Source organism: Dermochelys coriacea, chromosome 1 (assembly GCF_009764565.3).
Source record: "Dermochelys coriacea isolate rDerCor1 chromosome 1, rDerCor1.pri.v4, whole genome shotgun sequence".
Taxonomy (NCBI): Eukaryota; Metazoa; Chordata; order Testudines; family Dermochelyidae; genus Dermochelys; species Dermochelys coriacea.
In genome coordinates, this window is record NC_050068.2 from 265,338,458 (window position 1) to 265,359,221 (window position 20,764).

Consider the following 20,764-nt stretch of genomic DNA (forward strand, 5'->3'; position numbering starts at 1 on the left):
TGGGCTAGATGACCTCCTGAGGTCCCTTCTAACCCTGAGATTCTATGATTCTTCTGTCTATAGCTGTACTTAGAATACTGGAAGTTGCCTTTCTGACATGAGTGGCCTCATCACTCATAGGGAGCCTATCAAGTTTTGTGTTCTGTAATAATAATAATAGTTAATTAATAATTAAGTAAGTAAGGAGAATGTATGCATTTGAGCACCTAAAATGCAGGAATTCTGTGGAGGGTTTAACAAAACTCCTGACAAACATTGTGGAGTTGGTTCATGGTCAGGATTTATTGGTAACACATAGAGATAAATATTAGACAGTAGCTTTCCCTTTTTTTATACATAAATATCTTGTATGTTGTGAAGGCTATTTGTTTAAAAAAACAAACCCATGATATAATACTGAGGGATAATAATAATGTCATACTGTAACAATTTGTTTTAATGATGATTTCATGTTTTCCATTCATGCTGTTCAAAAACAGGTCTCTGGATCCCTATCTGTTTTTCCTGACATGAATTCAGAGCTGCTATACTTTCCATTAGCAAGGGAGCTATCTACTTGATGGCTTTTATCTTGTAGAACTTGATGGGAAACAAAAATATATATATTTAAAAATAAGTAGAAAAATCATTTTAACTTTTCCTTACATTTTGCCTCCTGCTCCCTCTTTGGGTTAGTGGATCAAAGATGACAGCTAAGACTTTCAAAATTTCCACAAAAAGTTTTCAGAGTAGCAGCCGTGTTAGTCTGTATTCGCAAAAAGAAAAGGAGTACTTGTGGCACCTTAGAGACTAACAAATTTATTAGAGCATAAGCTTTCGTGAGCTACAGCTCACTTCATCGGATGCATTTGGTGGAAAAAACAGAGGAGAGATTTATATACACACACACAGAGAACATGAAACAATGGGTTTATCATACACACTGTAAGGAGAGTGATCACTTAAGATAAGCCATCACCAACAGCAGGGGGGGGAAGGAGGAAAACCTTTCATGGTGACAAGCAGGTAGGCTAATTCCAGCAGTTAACAAGAATATCAGAGGAACAGTGGGGGGTGGGGTGGGAGGGAGAAATACCATGGGGAAATAGTTTTACTTTGTGTAATGACTCATCCATTCCCAGTCTCTATTCAAGCCTAAGTTAATTGTATCCAGTTTGCAAATTAATTCCAATTCAGCAGTCTCTCGATGGAGTCTGTTTGTGAAGCTTTTTTGTTGAAGTATAGCCACTCTTAGGTCTGTGATCGAGTGACCAGAGAGATTGAAGTGTTCTCCAACTGGTTTTTGAATGTTATAATTCTTGACGTCTGATTTGTGTCCATTCATTCTTTTACGTAGAGACTGTCCAGTTTGGCCAATGTTCATGGCAGAGGGGCATTGCTGGCACATGATGGCATATATCACATTGGTAGATGCGCAGGTGAACGAGCCTCTGATAGTGTGGCTGATGTGATTAGGCCCTATGATGGTATCCCCTGAATAGATATGTGGACAGTGTTGGCTACGGGCTTTGTTGCAAGGATAGGTTCCTGGGTTAGTGGTTCTGTTGTGTGGTGTGTGGTTGCTGGTGAGTATTTGCTTCAGATTGGGGGGCTGTCTGTAAGCAAGGACTGGTCTGTCTCCCAAGATCTGAGAGAGCGATGGCTCGTCCTTCAGGATAGGTTGTAGATCCTTGATGATGCGTTGGAGAGGTTTTAGTTGGGGGCTGAAGGTGATGGCTAGTGGCGTTCTGTTGTTTTCTTTGTTGGGCCTGTCCTGTAGTAGGTGACTTCTGGGTACTCTTCTGGCTCTGTCAATCTGTACAAGTACTCCTTTTCTTTTTGCGAATACAGACTAACACGGCTGCTACTCTGAAACCTGTCATTATGCAAGGCACTGAATTTAGCCGTATAGAGTGGAAATCTGTCAACTTCATGAAAAAACTCGCACAGATACAGACAGACATCATCTTCCTCTCCAAATGCAAACAGATGGACATCATACCGAAAGGACTGAAGGTAAAAAATCCATTACAATCTACATACCACACAGACTATGCTGACAGCTTGTGCCACACACTCTCAAGGAAACTGCGGAACCATCTGATTAACATCCTCTACAGCAAACAGGGAAAGATTAAGAATGAGCTCTCAAAACTGGATACTCTCATAAAGAACCAACCTTCCACACAAACTTCCTCGTGGCTGGACTTTACAAAAACTAGACAAGCCATTTACAAAACACACTTTGATTCTCTACAAAAGAAAAAGGACACTAAGCTATCTAAACTACTATATGCCACAAGGGGCCACAACAATGGTTCCCATAACCCACCCAGCAATATTGTTAATCTATCCAACTATACTCTTAGCCCAGCGGAAGAATCTGTCCTATCTCGGGGCCTCTCCTTTTGCCCCTCCACCCCCACGAACATGATACAGTTCTGTGGTGACCTAGAATCCTATTTTCGACGTCTCAGACTCAAGGAATATTTCCAACACACCTCTGACCAACATATTAACCCACAGAGACCTTCCTGCCAACACTACAAAAAGAAGGATTCTGGGTGGACTCCTCCTGAAGGTCGAAACAGCAGCCTGGATTTCTACATAGACTGCTTCCGCCGACGTGCACGAGCTGAAATTGTGGAAAAGCAGCATCGCTTACCCCATAACCTCAGCCATGCAGAACACAGTGCCATCCACAGCCTCAGAAACAACTCTGACATCATAATCAAAAAGGCTGACAAAGGAGGTGCTGTCGTCATCATGAATAGGTCGGAGTATGAACAAGAGGCTACTAGGCAGCTCTCCAACACCACTTTCTACAAGCCATTACCCTCTGATCCCACTGAGAGTTACCAAAAGAAACTACAGCATTTGCTCAAGAAACTCCCTGAAAAAGCACAAGAACAAATCCGCACAGACACACCCCTGGAGCCCCGACCTGGGGTATTCTATCTGCTACCCAAGATCCATAAACCTGGAAATCCTGGACGCCCCATCATCTCAGGCATTGGCACCCTGACAGCAGGATTGTCTGGCTATGTAGACTCCCTTCTCAGGCCCTTCGTTACCAGCACTCCCAGCTATCTTCGAGACACCACCGATTTCCTGAGGAAACTACAGTCCATTGGTGATCTTCCTAAAAACACCATCCTAGCCACTATGGATGTAGAAGCCCTCTACACCAACATTCCACACAAAGATGGACTACAAGCCGTCAGGAACAGTATCCCCGATACTGTCACGGCTAACCTGGTGGCAGAACTTTGTGACTTTGTCCTGACCCATAACTATTTCACATTTGGTGACAATGTATACCTTCAAATCAGCGGCACTGCGATGGGTACCCGCATGGCCCCACAGTATGCCAACATTTTTATGGCTGACTTAGAACAACGCTTCCTCAGCTCTCGTCCCCTAATGCCCCTACTCTACTTGCGCTACATTGATGACATCTTCATCATCTGGACCCATGGAAAAGAAGCTCTTGAGGAATTCCACCATGATTTCAACAATTTCCATCCCACCATCAACCTCAGCCTGGACCAGTCCACACAAGAGATCCACTTCCTGGACACTACGGTGCTAATAAGCGATGGTCACATAAACACCACCCTATATCGGAAACATACTGACCACTATTCCTACCTACATGCCTCTAGCTTTCATCCAGATCATACCACTCGATCCATTGTCTACAGCCAAGCGCTACGATATAACCGCATTTGCTCCAACCCCTCAGACAGAGACAAACACCTACAAGATCTCTATCATGCATTCCTACAACTACAATACCCACCTGCTGAAGTGAAGAAACAGATTGACAGAGCCAGAAGAGTACCCAGAAGTCACCTACTACAGGACAGGCCCAACAAAGAAAACAACAGAACGCCACTAGCCATCACCTTCAGCCCCCAACTAAAACCTCTCCAACGCATCATCAAGGATCTACAACCTATCCTGAAGGACGAGCCATCGCTCTCTCAGATCTTGGGAGACAGACCAGTCCTTGCTTACAGACAGCCCCCCAATCTGAAGCAAATACTCACCAGCAACCACACACCACACAACAGAACCACTAACCCAGGAACCTATCCTTGCAACAAAGCCCGTTGCCAACTCTGTCCACATATCTATTCAGGGGATACCATCATAGGGCCTAATCACATCAGCCACACTATCAGAGGCTCGTTCACCTGCGCATCTACCAATGTGATATATGCCATCATGTGCCAGCAATGCCCCTCTGCCATGTACATTGGCCAAACTGGACAGTCTCTACGTAAAAGAATGAATGGACACAAATCAGATGTCAAGAATTATAACATTCAAAAACCAGTTGGAGAACACTTCAATCTCTCTGGTCACTCGATCACAGATCTTAGAGTGGCTATACTTCAACAAAAAAGCTTCACAAACAGACTCCAACGAGAGACTGCTGAATTGGAATTAATTTGCAAACTGGATACAATTAACTTAGGCTTGAATAGAGACTGGGAATGGATGAGTCATTACACAAAGTAAAACTATTTCCCCATGGTATTTCTCCCTCCCACCCCGCCCCCCACTGTTCCTCTGATATTCTTGTTAACTGCTGGAATTAGCCTACCTGCTTGTCACCATGAAAGGTTTTCCTCCTTCCCCCCCTGCTGTTGGTGATGGCTTATCTTAAGTGATCACTCTCCTTACAGTGTGTATGATAAACCCATTGTTTCATGTTCTCTGCGTGTGTGTATATAAATCTCTCCTCTGTTTTTTCCACCAAATGCATCCGATGAAGTGAGCTGTAGCTCACGAAAGCTTATGCTCTAATAAATTTGTTAGTCTCTAAGGTGCCACAAGTACTCCTTTTCTTTTTACAAAAAGTTTTGTTGCTGGTCTCCAGCTTGCCAACTTTTGTATTAAATAATAATAATTGAAGAGTTTTTATTGTTGAAATATATTGTATTTCACTATTAAAAGAAAACCCACTCTTTATTTAGAGTGAAAATAGCTTCAGAGTGGAGTGTATATATATTCACATCTATACAGATATAGTTCAAATACCTATACCAGCCCAAGTATTCTGGAGGAACAGATTTAAAAAATCTGACCTTGTATTTTTTTTCCCCTCAGCCTCTAACTGTGGGCACAAATAGTTCCAGGCATAATTGACTTCAGTGGGACTATTCATGTACTTATAGTTAGGCACAGACTTAAATGTTTTGCTTGTTCAAGGCCTGTCTGCAGAAGTAGAGGTTAACAAGGAACTTGAAAATTCATTAGTAGAATAAGGTTTCTGAGATTTGGCCTGCAGCCTTTAGAGGGGTTATACACTTTCTCTTTCACAGTCCTCAGTTATTGTATCCCATATCCAAAAATAAACAACTTTGTAGAGATTTGTAGATTATATTCTGCCAGCTTTTCCTGGAAATGGCACTAGCTAAAGGAAGAATGATTAAAGCAATGACTAAAGGAAATGCATGACTAAATACATTTATCTTTGACCTTGATTATTGTTTTCTTAGACTTGGACTGGACCAATGTGTCCCAACCTCTAAAACATTTCATATCCCAGAGACTTTTTCTCCCTCCTGCCATCCTCAAACAAATGTGCTATATAGGTGCAACAGCAGGGAATGGGGCAATCTCTGGGTGTCAGCTTCCAAAGGTGTAGAGTAGGCCGAAAGTGAAAGGAAAAAAAAGGCCAGTGAAGAGGTGTGGAGTATTGGAAACTGGGAGGGAGATGAAGGGGTAAAACATATCGAGAAAATTGAATGCCACATTAACATTAGAGATCATCAGGCAGCTGACAATCTCCATAGCAAGACTGTTGGGATCTAATTATTATTTGTATTACAGTAGTGCTTGGGGTGGGTTAGGTGCTCTATATGTACATGGGAGGAGACAGTGCCCTTGTCTTTAAGAGTTTACAGTGTAAGTAAGCAAGACATTCAAAGTGTGGGCAAAAGGAAATATTATTATCCCAATTTTACAGATGGAGAATGGAGGCTGAAAAAGATGAAGTGACTTGCCCCAGGTCACACAGGAAGTCTATGACAGGGTCAGGTATTGAACCCAGAGATCCTGAGTCCCACTTATTGAAAGTAGGTGCAGTAGAGGGGGGTTTCCTCTTGGTTTTGATATAACTATACTAACAAATGGGAGGGAGGATGGTCCTGTGGTTAAAGACAGACCTGGGCATCAGGAAATTGAGGTTCAGTTCCAAGCTCTGCCACAGTTATCCTGTGTAACCTTGGGCAAATCACTTCACTGCTCTATGCCTCTGTTTCCCCATCTGTAAAATAAAAATAATAATACTTCCCTGCTTCATAGGGGTGTTGAGACTAATTAATTAACATTAGAGGTGCTCAGATGCTAAGGTATTGAGCTCATTAGGAATGATTATACATTAAATAAATAAAAGCAGCATTTACTCATATTTAATTGAAATTATAATGTATGTTGCTCATCTACCAAACCTTGAATAGTCTAAATTTTGTTTAATCTGAAGGCTATTTGATCAGTTGTGCTGTTTCAAATATCATAGTAAATCCAGCTGAGGTACTAGCAGAATAATGGATATATGATCCAGGGCCAAAATGTTCAAAGCTGCATGCCTAAAATTAGGCTACTAAATCTGTACTTAAGCACCTAAATAAGTGACTTGATTTTCAGAGGTCCTAAGCACCCACAACTCCCAATGACTTAAGTTAGCCATCAAAAGTGGGGGTAAACTGTAAAGATAAAAATCAGGGTATTGTATTGTGTGATGAACTATTTCCTCTAAATCTGACATGCACATGCATTACAGTGATGATTTCTTTCTCACTTTTTACAGTAAAGCTGCCTGTTACAGCCTCCATCAAGCAAGTGGGAAAATGCTTCAGGTAAGAGAACATTATATTTGACTTCCAGAATTTCTCCTGGAGGGGAAACAGTGATCCCAGCTTGATTTTTCAAAGTCCCTCTTTATGATGTGGAGAGGGAAATAGACTGAAACACAGATTAAAATCATTTACCAGGGGAAGGATGATCACCTTTTGGAAGATGATTTTCAGAGCTGCTGGTGGTGGTGGAGTTTTTTCACCCACCAATCTTTTTTCTTTATCTGACTTTCTCTTCTTCTGTCATTTTGTCTTGCCATTTTAGTCCCTAGTTCTGCAAATCCTTACACATGTGCTTAACTTTAAGCATGTGATTTGCCCACTGAAGTCAATGGGACTACTCACATACTTACAGGTAAGACATGGACTGTCTTGGCAGTGAATTCTGAAGGCTGTATTCTCTTATGGATGTGCAGGACTTTTATACCAGTAACACTGACACTCAGTGTTCATTATGTACATAAATACCTACATATTGATAGGCTATTAGTTCACTTTGCTTGTTCAATATGCACTGTAAGTTATTCCTCGGTTGGCAGTGCCTGGTGGTGTTTTATTCAAAAGTAGAATCAGTGCTACTGGTAGCCAGTCAAATGGCAGGCTGGCAGAAAATTATTTATTACATTTGAAAGAGGATAAAGCTTTGGCCAGTCAGCATCCAATTTATTTATAAAAAGTACCATATGCTTTAAAAAAAATACTTTTATGCTCAAGCTGGCTTGCATGAGTGGCTAATGATAGACTTGTCTGAATCTATCAGTGTGCAGCAGAGAAAGAACCTTCACAAGAGCCAGACCAAGACTTGAGAACTCTTTGATTATTATTATTATTATTATTATTGTTGTGGTAGAACCCTAGAGCACCAGTCATGGACCAGAATCTCAGCATGCTAAACACTGTACAAACACAGGAGAAAAAGCTGGTCCCTGCCCCAAAGAGCTTATGAAATAAGGTTAACAACTACATTTTCTACATTCAGAGTTAAAGCAAAACCCACCTCTTTGTTCAAGCTTTCCCACAATAGTACCTTATGTCTCATACTTTTGAATTAAAAAAAATAAAAATAACCTAAGTCTATCTTCCCAGGAAGGGAAAAAAGAAATGTCATTGTTCTTGTTTTTTACTCTTGTGCTACTCTGATGATTCTCCAGTACTCCTGGGATGGGCACCAGTATAAGATTCTGGATGGATGGTGGCCAAATGCATCAGTATCCGTCAGACAAAATGATTGAGCCACCACAGTTTGTTTTGTACAGTTGAACTATATGGGAAAATGCCTCACTTTAACTTGGCATTAATGTAACAGCAGGAAATCCTCCAGCTGTAACAGTGTCCTTTTCTGTGTCATTATCATATATATATATATATATATATATATATATATATATATAGTCACAAATTAGTCTGGAAATAAATTAATTACAGGTGTGAACGCCATCTCTTTCAGCTCTGAGAGACTGACTCAGGATGCCCAAGACAACATTCTTGAAAAGAATTGTTTGCCACTGGGATTAGGAGAAAGCACGTCCCAAGATGCAACCCTACCTAAGAGAGCAAACCTCTCTTCACCGTTCTTCAAGATGACATCCCGAAGTGTAGAGAAGCACCAAGGCAGAAGGGTCACCAGCTGCACAGAAAAGACAGTTACCTGTACGAAAGGTTTTTTTATATGTTTTTAATTAAAGTATTCTAGGTGCCAAAAGATAACAGGATTTGCTTTTGTTTGGTGCATTCCCTATTCCAGATATCTCAAAGCCTTTTACAAAGCAATGAGATAGATGATGGAAGTGCAATGATTGTGCTGAAAAATACAGCAACCCTTAGATTTTCAGCAATAACTTACATGCCAGAGGATGTCAGAACTGGTTTCATTGTGTAAATTGACCAGGACACAGGAGATGAATCTATATCTTTTCTACTGGATGTTAACCTCTGCCCGATTTCCAGAGCCCCCTGCAGGGCTGAAGCCGGGGAAGGCGTGGGGCTGAAGCCCTGATCCCCGATACTGCCCACGTGGCTGAAGCCCTGATCCCTGGCACCCCCCGCGGGGCTGAACCCGGGAGGCATGGGGCTGAAGACCCAATCCCTGGCCGGCGCCCCCCGTGGGCCTGAAGTTGGGGGGAAACATGGGGCTGAAGCCCCAATCCCCAGTGCCCTCCCACAGGGCTGAAGCTGGGGGGAGGCACGGGGCTGAAGCCCCAATCCCTAGCGCCCCCTGTGGAGCTGACGTCCAGAGCCCCAAGACCTGGTGCTCCCTGTGGAGCAGAAGCCCTGAGCCCATGGTCGGCAGAGTTGAAGACATGGAGAGCATTGCTTTCCCCACCCCAAAGTGCAGTGCAAGAGCATGGCAGTCCCGGGGGCAGCTCTACACCTCCCCAAATCCCCCCACAATCTCCTCTCCCCGCCCCCTGGCCAGGTTGGAGGCACGAAGCCAGAGCTGGGCAGTGTGGGGCAGCTGCTGCTCTGGCTGATGCCATGGAGCAGGCAGCAGCAGCATTCCCTGGTCTCCTGCTCATGCCCCAGATTGAAGCTGCTCCTCAGCTCCCAGCCCCCTTTGCTCCCACAGAGGCAACTGGTAAGACCCCCCCGGGTGGAGAGACTCGGCTCCATGGCTGGTAGACCCCTCCGGGAACAGTGACGGCATGGGAGTCCTCCCAGCACACAGCCCCTAATACCCCTCTCCCTGCACCCTGAGCTACCCCCGTACCTACACACAGCCCCTAGCCACCCCACTCCCTGCACCCACAGCCACCCCCTGTGTGCACACCGCCCCAGCTACCCTCTGTCTGCACACAGCCCCTAGCTACCCCCTCCCTGCACCCTAAGCTGTTTTCAAATTTTTTGAGCTAAGCCCCCCACTTTTGAGTTATAATTTAAATATATAAACTCCCTCCCTGGACCCCACCATGTGGAGGTGGCTCAAGCCCTGCTGACCCTTGCCCCCCCCCGAAGAGAAATCAAACTACGCCTATGTCCAAGGCCCCTGCCCCGAGGCGCCTCCCTTCCCCTGCTTGGCTCTGGAGTTTTTATAGCATGTCAAGAGGGCCTGCATTATAGTATATTAGGCTGTAAAGCATGTTGTAGATCACTTCATGTAGTGGGATGCACCCACTGCTGCCAGACTTTCCATTTCTTATAAGTCAAACTAAACTATCAGAGCAGGTTTCCATTTCACTAAAACCATGTTTCATCTTAGCTAATAAAGAATTCATACATGGCTGATGTGGTGTAGCTTTTTTTCCTTTTTGGCCCAGATCTGGATCACAGTGCAAAGAGCAGTTCAAACAGGGAAGAAAGAAAAGTGAAGAAGAGGCCACCACTGCAAAGTGCAAGGTCTGGCCGAATCAGGACAACAAACCAAGAAGCGAATGTTAGGATGATCAAGTCCTGCCAGACACAAGAATCATTGCAACTTTCTCTCCCTATATTGCCTGGTGCAAAGGGCAGGCAATCCAATGAAAAGTGTCATGAGGGTGAACCACAGCCAAAAGCCTTTGGCCAGCACCGGTAGGTGAAGAAGAGTCCAGTTACTGAACTTGCCTATCCAGTCAGTGATACGTTGAATGTACATTGTGGCCTGAACAATGAGGGTGTCAGCACTAAAAGACGCAAAAGTTCTTGCTTTATTTCTAAGCCATACACAGCTGAACAACTGAAATATGAGGGATCTCACCCTCTCAGGGATCTCTCCATTCTCACTGCACATGAGCTTACTACTGAGTCCCTCCTGAGTAGAAACTTCCACTTGACTTGTTGTTGTCTGTCAGATGCATTTTTTTTTTTTTTTTTTTTTTGTAATGCAAACTCCTGCCCAGTAGGAACTGAGCTAAGAACATAGCCCTCATTTTTGTTTGGCATCTCAAGCTGATCTTAACTCTTGATCCCTGATATACACATTGAGAGGTTTATTCACCAAGCCACTCAACCTATCTTTTGAGACTGGCATGCATGTCTCTTGATCTGTGTTAGATAAATTGGAGGGTCATAAGCCATATAGATTATAATAATTGTCACCTGTCATCCAGGAGAATCCCATTGCACTTTACAATCATACAAAATCTGTGCACAGGTATCATGTTATTGACAGTGGAAACCTGTGAGTTGATTTGCAACCATTTATGAGGCATTCTACTATACAACAGTTTAGCACAGGAAGTGCAAAATATCTTGTATCCAATTGAATTCTAGCTGTTCAAATTTCCCAACATGTTCAGTTTCCCAGCATGCAATTTGGCTAGGACTGCCCTCTCACTACCTCTACTTCTCAATGGTTTGTACCCCAAAACTAAGTCAAAACCCAGTACTGAGCAGTTCAGCTGAGTGTGGCCAGCACTGGATTTAGCCAGTAGTACAAGAAATCTCCGTTGATTATATTTGTATGCTGCTAGAAAGAGTTATTAACTACAATATAGAATTGGTAAAATACCTAGAATGATAGCTAGATTGATTGGATAGACAGAATTGGAGGACACAGCCACCAGATGGTATTTTGTAGACATGTCTATAATACAAGTTGAATAGGGTGGACTGAGATACATGTAAGGCACTGACTGAAATGTTTTGTTTTTCTATACAGATCAGACCTGGCAACTTGTTCAAATATGAAAGGGAACATGGCCAGGCCTACATTATCAAGCAAAATGATTTTACTGGCCCAACATGACAACAGAGAAACATTCCGTCCAGCATCTTTGCTATGTGCCATAAAGAAGACATCAGCACAAGGCTTATTGTGCGATAGTGAGACCAAGGTCATGGCTAAGAGAAAAGCTCTGGAGCCTGGATCACAGACTCTACTTACAAGACCTTCCAGTCACAACTGGGTGAATTTCCTGTCAGGCTTAGAAATTGATGCAAATGTTGTGAAAAACGGTACCTTACAAGCTAAAATATACAGCCAGTCAGACTCCATTCAGACAGGACACTAACACTGGAAATGAGTGGCTTCACATCAGATACCCTGAGGGATTAGGACTCCAGTCCTGGGGAAACCCTTTGGAAAGAGTGCTCTGAAAATGCAGCAGAAGTGCAAAGGAGTACAAAGGAGCTTAGCCTCACATTGTCCTGAAAGACAGATTCTAGATTTCCGGGACCTCTGAGTAACAGCTAAAGAAGGCACAGCATTTTAATTTCTTTTCTAATTTTTTCATTTTTAAATTTCAGCAAATTTCAGACATAAAAAACCCCAGTTGAATCATCTGACTTCTTCGGAATTAAAGTGATATCTGACCAGAATGGAAAATTAAAAAGGGGAAGGATTTATGTTACTCAATTCAGACCCTGCCAGCCACTTTAAAAAACAGTGCTGGTGAATCCCCAAGGGAATTCCATGCAGTTCTGTACCGCTGAATGGTGCTAGTCACAGATTAGGAGCTTTGGGGAAATATAGGGAATACAGGTCAGGGACTGGCTATGCTAGAGAGTCTGGGGAAGTAAAGGGGGATGTTGTCCCAATGTGATGCAAAAGCATAAAGCAGAAGTTTATTCTAAAATCAAAAAGCTAAAAGTAAGTAAAGTGCCTTAAAAAATTCCATCTTGTCACAGGCCTTGCTATGGGCTGCATCCCAGATGAGACTGGAACTTCTGTATTTGTTGCTGTCCATCTAATCCATTTTGCTTATGCCAACTTAATATTTGTTCCTTCCCTGAGATGGAGCGGGATTAATCCCAAGGACACTTGCTCAGGGTTTGAGAACATCAGTAGAATTGGTTAACCAGTGCTAAGTGCAGAGATACTTTTCTCAGTACTCAGATGATACCGGTGTCCACTGTATCCCAGAACCTCACTGTGCATTTAGTGTTTGTTGTGACTAGAATAAAGGTGTGTTGTTCAAACATGTGACCCTATGAGAAGAGCTCAACATATGGTACAAAGAAGCAATGCATGTTTCTGGTTTTATTCCTTGAACTGACATACTGTGTGCCCCACAAAATAGAAATTATTAGACATTCTTACAGTCAGTAATCTGAACAGGAAGTTTGCTGGAAACCCCAGGACTGGATTTCCATGTAATTCTTAATTGCCTCAGTTAATGATAGGCACCATAGGAAACCTTCAAGTAGTGGGATAGATCATGAGCTGTGACCAACGGGGCTCAGCGCAGCTCCAGAGCAGATTGTAAAGGTGACGTTTGAACCCTCCTGATCATTGGGCAACTCAGCACCAGGCCAGTCTACTGGCACAGATTAGATCAGCCTACTTTAATCTGCACCAACAGTCAGCAACCTCCCGGGCCTATTCTGGCCACCATAGCTCTGAGGCAGGATGGCCAACAAGCTGCAGCAGCCATACACCACCAGAGAGGATTCCTCTCTGTACAGCGAATCCTCAAGCAGCCAAGGAGGATTCCCACGCAGCTGAGTAAGCTGGCTTCAGGGCAGTTTTTCAGGGAGGTTCAATGAGAGCATGGCATGCAGTTTGTGATGAATCCTGGAACAAGAGCAGCGAGTTATATGAGCCCGTGATGCCCAGGCTCCAGCGATATTCAGGGCACAGGGGCCCGGCTCCACCAATGTTTGGGGCTGGGTCTCTCTTCCAGCCCAGCCTGGCGCCCCTCACCTGGAACATCCCCCAGCCCCACCTGCCGCCCCGTGTGCCTCCCCCAGAGCATCCCTGCCTGCGCCCTGGGCAGCGGGCAGCTGTCCTGCCGCTCTGCGCAGTGTTCGCTCGCCAGCCGCTTCCAGCTACAAAAGGGAGCGGCACCGGTGGCAGGCTGAGGCATTTGGGTGGAGCTTCAGAGGAGTGAGTGACTGCAGCAGCTCAGGGAGCCCCAGGTGGCTGCTCAGCCTGCTTTGGGCTTTTTCTTTTCCTTCCTCTCCTCCGCTTTTCTTTTCTTTTGCTAGTTTCCCTTCTTTGTGGCTGTAGCCAGGGCACTCCAACCCCTCCCACACATTTCCTCCTCCCCATCTCCACTTTGGGGGGAGAAACTTGGGCTGTTTTCCTGTCTCCTCGCTGCAAACAACTTCACTGCTTCTCCTCCCCCCTCCCAGTTTCTTTCCCCTCTGTCTCCCTGGGTGCAATGTAGCCTCCTGCTGCCCCGTGGCCAGCAGGACTTCTCACTGCACCTCCTGCACATGAGCAGCTCCTTTCAGGGCTTCTCCCGGGATGCAGCTGAAGTCTCTCCCCCACCCTCCCAATCTCTCTCTGGAGTTGAGGGTGGGGAAAAGTTTGTTGACTGTCAGTTTCCCCTTTGAACTCTTGTTGCTCTTGTTTTTGAATGAGGATTTCTTGCTCCGGGGAAATGTAACTCCCTGGACCTGAGAGAAGCCCTAGGAGCATGTGCAGTGACAGTGGTGCAATAGAGGGAAACTGTTAAACACTTACTGTTTCCAGTCCATTTTTACATTATTTTAAAAAATATAGATTGTCCTACAATGTAGGTGTGGGGGGGGGAAGGACTTGGACCCATTCTGGGCACCACCAAAAATTATACAAACCTGACAGCCCTCTCCTGGAAATGTGTATCTGTTAGCATTGTGGAAAATATTCATGCTCACATGAAATGTGGGTCAGATAATGGAGATCCCCAATAGGATATTTACTCGGCTTTATACCACAACAAACACAGCCTCCCTGTGCCCTGGGAATGTCACAGTAACAAGCAGCATCCAAAGTATATAGAGTTGACTCCCTCCTTTTGTGCATTGAGCAACAGGATATTGTAAGTAAACAGGATAATGCTAGGTTTCAGAGTAGCAGCCGTGTTAGTCTGTATTCGCAAAAAGAAAAGGAGTACTTGTGGCACCTTAGAGACTAACAAATTTATTAGAGCATAAGCTTTCGTGAGCTACAGCTCACTTCATCGGATGCATGAAGTGAGCTGTAGCTCACGAAAGCTTATGCTCTAATAAATTTGTTAGTCTCTAAGGTGCCACAAGTACTCCTTTTCTTTTTGCAGGATAATGCTGTATCTGTAGCTGCTTCAGCTGTATCCTGAGCCAGTAGCGATCTCAAGATAGTTCGTTTCAGTTCAAAGCTTCAAACCTTTACACACTCACTCCATGCATGTGAGTAATGAGATCGGTATATGAAATGTTAGGGCTTTATCCTGTAAAGACTTACAGACATGAGTAGCTTTATAGCCTTTGCACAGAAGGTTCACACTTGCTTCTCTCCAGCTGGCAGTTCCAGCAGGTTTTCCTGCAGTTGAGAGAAAACATGAAGTGGGTTAGGTCCAGCATGCAAATGTTGCTGACAGTATTGATACCTCACCAGGATAACAAATTACAGTACCAGTTTAAAACGATGGTACATTTACTAGGAGGTCATGCCCGCCACACACACACTCCTCACTGGCCTTGACACACCCTACCTCCATGTATAGCAGCCTCAACAGCAGTGGCAAATTTGGGGCTGCTACCCACACACTCTAGGGCACCTACCTTTACTCAGTTCCTAGGACTCAAGGCATAACCTGGTTGATTTACACACCTTCCCCCTTTCCCAATTCCTAGGGCTCTGAGCGAAAGACACCTACCCTTACTCAGTTTCTAGGGCTCAGGGCCACCCATACCCAATTCCTAGGTTTCCGGGCATAATCTGGTTCATTTAAGTACTCATCCTTACCCATTTCCTATGGCTCAGGGCATACGCTTCTGTGCGTTTCCAGGATCTTTTTACCAGTGAAAGAGCTATACACAGTAATATCCTTGTCCTCTATTTATGAACAATTACCAAGCAAAATACACATGCTAAGCATACAATGCTATGCTCACCAATCCTGATCACACAGTTGGTCTTTTCCTGTTGCCCAGGCAAGTTCAGTCTCATCTTCGTTCTGGTTGCGTCACGTCACAGTCATGCAGAGGATTCTTTGCAGCTCTGCTCTCAGGCTATGTCTTGGGGGATGAGTCCTTCTTTCAGGTCTTTCCTTCCTATTATTCTTTTCCCTTTTCCTTTCTTTTTCCTTCCCAGCTGGTCTCCTTCTTGGACCTCAATTTATCTAGTGAAACTTGAGATCTGCTTAGCTATACCTTAACCAATCATTTTACAAAAATATTAGAAAATAATTCTTTGACCAATCCTAACATATTGTGAAATAATTTTTTACCCATTCATATCCCATCATCTTAGTTGATTTAAATCTTGTAAAATTAATTATGCAACAGAAACAATCAAAGAAGTAGACAGAAACCATAGAGCTAAACAATATAGTTTTCACACCTATAACTGTTGATAAGTAATTCCTTGCCAGGTAGAGTGTCATCAAACAAATTTTCTTTAAACATCTTAGGAGATTCCTTGCTTATCTGGCAATGGTGTCTTCTTACCAGCCCGATATTACAATGTTTTGACATAATTTAGAAGGAATGTGAGGATGTTACTTCCTGAGACTTGGCTCATGGCTGCTGCTCTCCTACTATGGCTGCAGAAAAAGGCCTCAGGGCAAGGTACCTAGGGAATCCTGCCTCCAAGTACTCCTTTTCTATCAGAGGAACACAAACCCAGCATCCTTGGAAAACAAATAGTGAAGCAAAGCAAGCAGTAAAAGATATGGCCAACAATGACAATAAGTAAAATGACAGGTTTCAGAGTAGCAGCTGTGTTAGTCTATATTCACAAAAAGAAAAGGAGGACTTGTGGCACCTTAGAGACTAACAAATTTATTTGAGCATAAGCTTTCGTCATTTCATCGGATGCATTCAGTGGAAAATACAGTGGGGAGATTTATATACACAGAGAACATGAAACAATGAGTGTTACCATACATACTAGAACCAGAGTGATCACTTAAGGTGAGCTATTAACAGGAGGAGAGCGGGGCGGGGGGGGGGACGGGACCTTTTGTAGTGATAATCAAGGTAGGCCATTTCCAGTAATTGACAAGAACGTCTGAGGAACAGTGGGGGGGGAGGGGAATAAACATGGGGAAATAGTTTTACTTTGTGTAATGACCCATCCACTTCCAGTCTCTATTCAAGCCTAAGTTAATTGTATCCAATTTGCAAATTAATTCCAATTCAGCAGTCTCTCGATGGAGTCTGTTTTTGAAGTTTTTTTATTGAAGGATAGCCACTTTTAGGTCTGTAATCGAGTGACCAGAGAGATTGAAGTGCTCTCCTACTGGTTTTTGAATGTTATAATTCTTGACGTCTGATTTGTGTCCATTTCTTCTTTTATGTAGAGACTGTCCAGTTTGGCCAATGTACATGGCAGAGGGGCATTGCTGGCACATGATGGCGTATACCACATTGGTAGATGCGCAGGTGAACGAGCCTCTGATAGTGTGGCTGAAGTGATTAGGCCCTATGATGGTGTCCCCTGAATAGATATGTGGACAGAGTTGGCAACGGGCTTTGTTGCAAGGATAGGTTCCTGGGTTAGTGGTTCTGTTGTGTGGTGATTGGTTGCTGGTGAGTATTTGCTTCAGATTGGGGGGCTGTCTGTAAGCAAGGACAGGCCTGTCTCCCAAGATCTGAGAGAGTGATGGGTCGTCCTTCAGGATAGGTTGTAGATCCTTGATGATGCGTTGGAGAGGTTTTAGTTGGGGGCTGAAGGTGATGGCTAGTGGCCTTCTGTTATTTTCTTTGTTGGGCCTGTCCTGTAGTAGGTGACTTCTGGGTATTCTTCTGGCTCTGTCAATCTGTTTCTTCACTTCAGCAGGTGGGTACTGTAGTTGTAAGAATGCATGATAGAGATCTTGTAGGTGTTTGTCTCTGTCTGAGGGGTTGGAGCAAATGCGGTTATATCGTAGAGCTTGGCTGTAGACAATGGATCGTGTGGTGTGATCTGGGTGAAAGCTGGAGGCATGTAGGTAGGAATAGCGGTCAGTAGGTTTCCGGTATAGGGTGGTGTGACCATCGCTTATTAGCACTGTAGTGTCCAGAAAGTGGATCTCTTGTGTGGACAGGTCCAGGCTGAGGTTGATGGTGGGATGGAAATTGTTGAAATCATGGTGGAATTCCTCAAGGGCTTCTTTTCCATGGGTCCAGATGATGAAGATGTCATCAATGTAGCGCAAGTAGAGTAGAGGCATTGGGGACGAGAGCTGAGGAAGCGTTGTTCTAAGTCAGTCATTAAAATGTTGGCATACTGTGGGGCCAGGCGGGTACCCATAGCAGTGCTGCTGATTATCCCCGATAATGTCACGGCAAACCTGGTGGCTGAACTTTGTGACTTTGTCCTTACCCACAACTATTTCACATTTGGGGACAATGTATATCTTCAAATCAGCGGCACTGCTATGGGTACCTGCATGGCCCCACAGTATGCCAACATTTTTATGGCTGACTTAGAACAACACTTCCTCAGCTCTCGTCCCCTAATGCCTACACCACACGATCCATTGTCCACAGCCAAGCTCTATGATGCTCTATCAAGCATTACACAAAGTAAAACTATTTTCCCATGTTTATCCCTCCCCCCCCCACACACACACTGTTCGTCAGACGTTCTTGTCACCTGCTGGAAATGGCCCACCTTGATTATCACTACAAAAGTTTTTTTCTCCCCCGTTCTCCTCCTGGTAATAGCTCACTTTAAGTGATCACTCTGGTTACAGTGTGTATGGTAATACCCATTGTTTCATGTTCTCTGTGCATATAAATCTCCCCACTGTATTTTCCACTGAATGCATCCGATGAAGTGAGCTGTAGCTCACAAAAGCTTATGCTCAAATAAATTTGTTAGTCTCTAAGGTGCCACAAGTCCTCCTTTTCTTTTTGCGAATACAGACTAATATGGCTGCTACTCTGAAACCTGTCATTATGCAAGGCACTGAATTTAGCCGTATGGAGTGGAAATCTATCAACTTCATGAAAAAACTCATACAGATACAGACAGACATCATCTGAAGCCCCTTGCCCTGCCTATGGCCCAGATCCCTGTGCAGACCCAGGAAGGGTAGGGCTGGCTGGTCGTTGGGGTTCTCCAGGATACCAGCTGCGAGACCCTGTTGTGGGGTGACTGACTGTGTCTCTTTGGGACAGAATCCAGCCCCTGGTCCTGTAACTGCTGAGAGTTTGAATTTGAATCCAGGGAACCAATCGGTGGAGAGGGAAATGGTCAGTGAAAATGCAGGGAGGAGCTGCTAGGCTCAGGATACCTGCCTGCCTGTAACCAGACCCCTGGGGCTGGGTGGGACAAAGAGATGCTCCCTGCCCCCTTGCACACGGGAGAGGGGGCTCACACTGGCTCTGATGCAGTGAGGAAAGCAGCGAGCTCGCTGCCTACCCCCATTGGGACAGCAAGGGCAGCACTGAGCACAGTGGGAGCTGAGACCCCAGCTGATGGGGGAAGACACAGGCAGGGCAGGTTATCTGTTGGGAGTGGCAAGGTGCTTGGTAGAGAAAGTTTGGATGAGTCTATGCAGCCTTGTGAGCTGATGGCTTTCTCTAGTCAGCAGTTGGGGAAAGCGAGGAGAGTGGAAGATGAGTGTCCCTGTACCTTACCTGTTAGCTGGGTGGAGAAGTGTGACAGTGAAGGAAATGTGTCTGTGTCTGTCAGAGGTATTGACTTGCCTATGGAGGGAGCTACCCTGGTCTCCAAGCAGTTGTCTGTGAACAGCCCTGTATGATGGGACCAGGGGAATGAGATCCCAAGCTGTGTGTCTGGGAAAGGAGAAAGTGTCTCCGGCTCTTCTTTGCCTGTGGAAGAGACAGAAGGGGCCTTTCAGTCTGTGATGGTTGAGAATAGTGCAGTTGTCTCTGAGTTGGTTCTGGATTCAGCTAAAGCCCAGGAAGGGAATGGTCCTAAGTTTGTGTCTCCTAGGGAGAATGGCACTGTAACTAGGTCGCATCCAGTTAGTGTCTATGTAAAATCACAAAGACCTGACAATTCTGGTGCTTGTATTTTGCCTGTTGCTAGTGTGTTGTTGGGAAAGGGTGTAGCAACTCAGTCTAATCAGGATGAGCTCCTAACCAGGGCACAAGCAGAGCAGAAAGGTGATTTGATTGTGTTACCTACTGAGGGTGTGGAAACCTGTAACAAGAAGGAAAAGATTCCTGAACTTGTATGTGGCAAAGGGAAGGAGACTGCTTCTAACCTTTTATCTAGGAAGTCTGTAAGTTTGCCTGAAAGGGGATTGTGTAGGAATCCGCCTGATGGGCCAGAGGTAATTCTGGATGTAAGTGAGACCCAGAAAGAGTCTGTTGTTGCTCAGAAAAGTGTTCCTCTAGACCAAGCCCTAGGTGAAGAGGGTAAGGGCAGAATTTCTGTGAAGGGTGAATTGTTGCATAGAAAAGCCCCTAGGGAAAGGAATCCTCATGGTAGTCTTTGCAAGCAGTTTACTGCAACTGAAGGGTGTGAAAGTGATTTAATCAAGAAAGTTTCAGTTCTTAACAGCCAAAAATTTTCTATTGTGAATGAAGCCACTGACTTTCCTGTTGAAAGATCCAGTGTGGATAGCTTTGAGAAGGTCTCAGATGGAGTGAAAGCTGTTAAGAAAGTTAAACAGTGGCTGTGTTTGGCCAGCTTGTTGGGGAGACAAGGTTGTTGAGAAAGGAATGTCTTCATGCTAGTTCTGTAAGTGAACAGTATGTGGCCCAGGTCAAGATGGGGGCTCTGAACCAAGAAAGCCCGAATTGCAGCCCTCCAGACTGGAGCGCTGGGAGAAGACCCGATCCCAGTTTGACCCCTGGGGGTTTTGGGGTGGCAAAAGTCACGGGCCGCATAAACCTTCCCACATGCAGCATGCGAGTGCTATCGACCAACCCCGACCTAAGGGAGGGCGTGAAACTGGAAGGGTCTGGTGTAACTCCCACCAAGGAACGGGAGAGATGCTGGGGCATCCATGGGAATGTTGGTGGCTTCAAACTTCCCCAGGTCACCGGCTAAAGTGACCCCACTCAGTTCGGGCTCAAAGTGGGAAGAGATGTGATGAAGCAGGACTGTTCTTAATGTTTCCTCTGAATATTGTGGGGGTGCCTCAGTTTCCCCTATGCAATTCTTAAGTATTTAGGTGGTGGGATAAGAGTGT

At 44.7% G+C, this 20,764-nt stretch overlaps 1 protein-coding gene across 1 annotated transcript in view; it reads left to right on the forward strand.

Moving 5' to 3' along the window:
• The window catches only part of AGBL3 (AGBL carboxypeptidase 3), an 85,002-nt gene extending 71,619 nt beyond the window's left edge, over window positions 1-13,383 (forward strand). The window contains 6 exon segments of the mRNA XM_043491308.1: window positions 5,488-5,681; window positions 6,803-6,851; window positions 8,296-8,498; window positions 10,103-10,355; window positions 11,425-11,780; window positions 11,783-13,383. Of these exon segments, the coding sequence (XP_043347243.1) occupies window positions 5,488-5,681; window positions 6,803-6,851; window positions 8,296-8,498; window positions 10,103-10,355; window positions 11,425-11,780; window positions 11,783-11,820 (1,093 nt within the window). The 3' untranslated portion in view covers window positions 11,821-13,383.
• The last annotated feature ends 7,381 nt before the right edge of the window (window positions 13,384-20,764 follow it).